Source organism: Endocarpon pusillum (assembly GCF_000464535.1).
Source record: "Endocarpon pusillum Z07020 unplaced genomic scaffold scaffold2608, whole genome shotgun sequence".
NCBI lineage: Eukaryota > Fungi > Ascomycota > Eurotiomycetes > Verrucariales > Verrucariaceae > Endocarpon > Endocarpon pusillum.
Genome location: NW_006916215.1, coordinates 7,581 through 9,105, shown reverse-complemented (window position 1 = coordinate 9,105; position 1,525 = coordinate 7,581). Strand labels below are relative to the sequence as shown.

Genomic DNA, 1,525 nt, shown 5'->3' with positions numbered 1-1,525 from the left:
AAAAAGGCCACGGCCTCGTGGTCATAGAAAAAGAAACAGGTACGCATAGAAACGCACAGAAAACGACGCGGAAACAGCATCTGCAAGCGCTGACACTCCTCCCCAATCCGGCTTAGCGTCGTAGCCGCCCTCTAGGTTCTCCGTAGAAAGTCGATCCGTCAGCTTGTCGACGGCCGCGCAGCCCAGAGTGCCCTAGGGCCTCTTCGTATGCTCTGACTGCCTCCTGCGCCTGCTCCAGCGCTGTTGGATCCTCCCAAGTGTCATCTTCAGCTTCATATCCCTCCCATCTGACCTTGTATGATATTGCCTCGCCATGTACGAGCTTGCTAACTATCTTCTCCACCTTCCATTGCTCCATTCCTTGTTCGTTAATGTGATCTGGCGGAGGGGGGAGGTTTCGTTGATAGGGATCGTCGTCAGGGCTCGGAGCAGGGTCGAGATGGATCTTGCTGATCACCTGATGGATTCTCCAGGCCGCAGGCAGGTCAATTTGTAGCGCATTACCCTTGCTAATTACCTCAAGGATTCGAAAGGCTCTTATATATCATGGAGATAGTGCAAATTTGCGTGTAGAAGGCAGTGAGTAGCTTTTTAGCGAAAGGCGTAGCCTAACCCAGCCGGAGTCAAAAGAACGGTCTTGAATTGCTCTATTCGTCATGACTTCTGCGGCTAATTAAAGACCTTTTACAGCTATATCCCTAGCAGCCTTACGTTCTTATACTAGCTGCTCTAGCGCCTCTAGTGTCAACAGCGTTAGCTAAGTGCTAAGAGTAAAGCCGTAGATAACCTGAAACAGAGTCTAGGTGACTGCAGAGGAGTAATTACTATTGAAATAGAACTCGATAGTGGGTAAGAATTCCTTCTAATTGGCCTGAGTAGCGTCAACGTAGAAACGCAGCGCAATTTCTAGCTCCTGATTCATACGTTCTGATTAGCCATCTGCCGAAGGGTAATACGCTGTAGTGTAAATTAGTCAAGTGCCGGCCAATTCGAATACTCTCTTCCATAATGTAGCTGTGAATCGAGCGTCTCAATCAGTAGTAATAGTGTTGGGTAAGCCATAGCCTCTTCTGCAGAAAACGTTATCCCAGAGACATTTAGCCCATTCCTTAGCTGTCTGCGCCTTTTTCCTTGTTTCAAAGGCTACTCGCTTTAAGAATTGATCAACAACAACAAGTATTATGTTATGCTCATCCTTAAGGGGCAAATCAGTAATAAAATCCATTGTTAAGGAGTAGAAAGGTCAAGGAGGCGCTAAGAGCGGCTTTAATAGCGGTATAAAGCTTACGTGGCGTAGCTTATTTATTCCGCAGCCTGCGCAGTAATATATAGTACTAGTGCAAAAGTATCCGGACAACCCCACCTTCACACCCCACCAACATTTTGGACCATATCCATACAAATTACTATAGTAAGTTACCAACTTGATGGATTCTAATAAAGAATAGCTCAAAATGTTCAGAAACATCCAGAGATTGAGGCTAGGCTAATTTCCTAAATAGGTAGTCGATATTCAGAATCTGGT

The 1,525-nt window shown here is 46.1% G+C and overlaps 1 protein-coding gene across 1 annotated transcript; it reads right to left on the bottom strand.

Annotated features, from left to right (window-relative positions):
* Positions 1–112: 112 nt before the first annotated feature.
* Positions 113–358, bottom strand: EPUS_09032 (uncharacterized protein; the record flags this gene model as incomplete). Its single annotated transcript, XM_007803649.1, has 1 exon — positions 113–358. The coding sequence occupies one exon, from the start codon at positions 356–358 to the stop codon at positions 113–115; it is 246 nt and encodes an 81-aa protein (XP_007801840.1).
* Between the last annotated feature and the right edge of the window lie 1,167 nt (positions 359–1,525).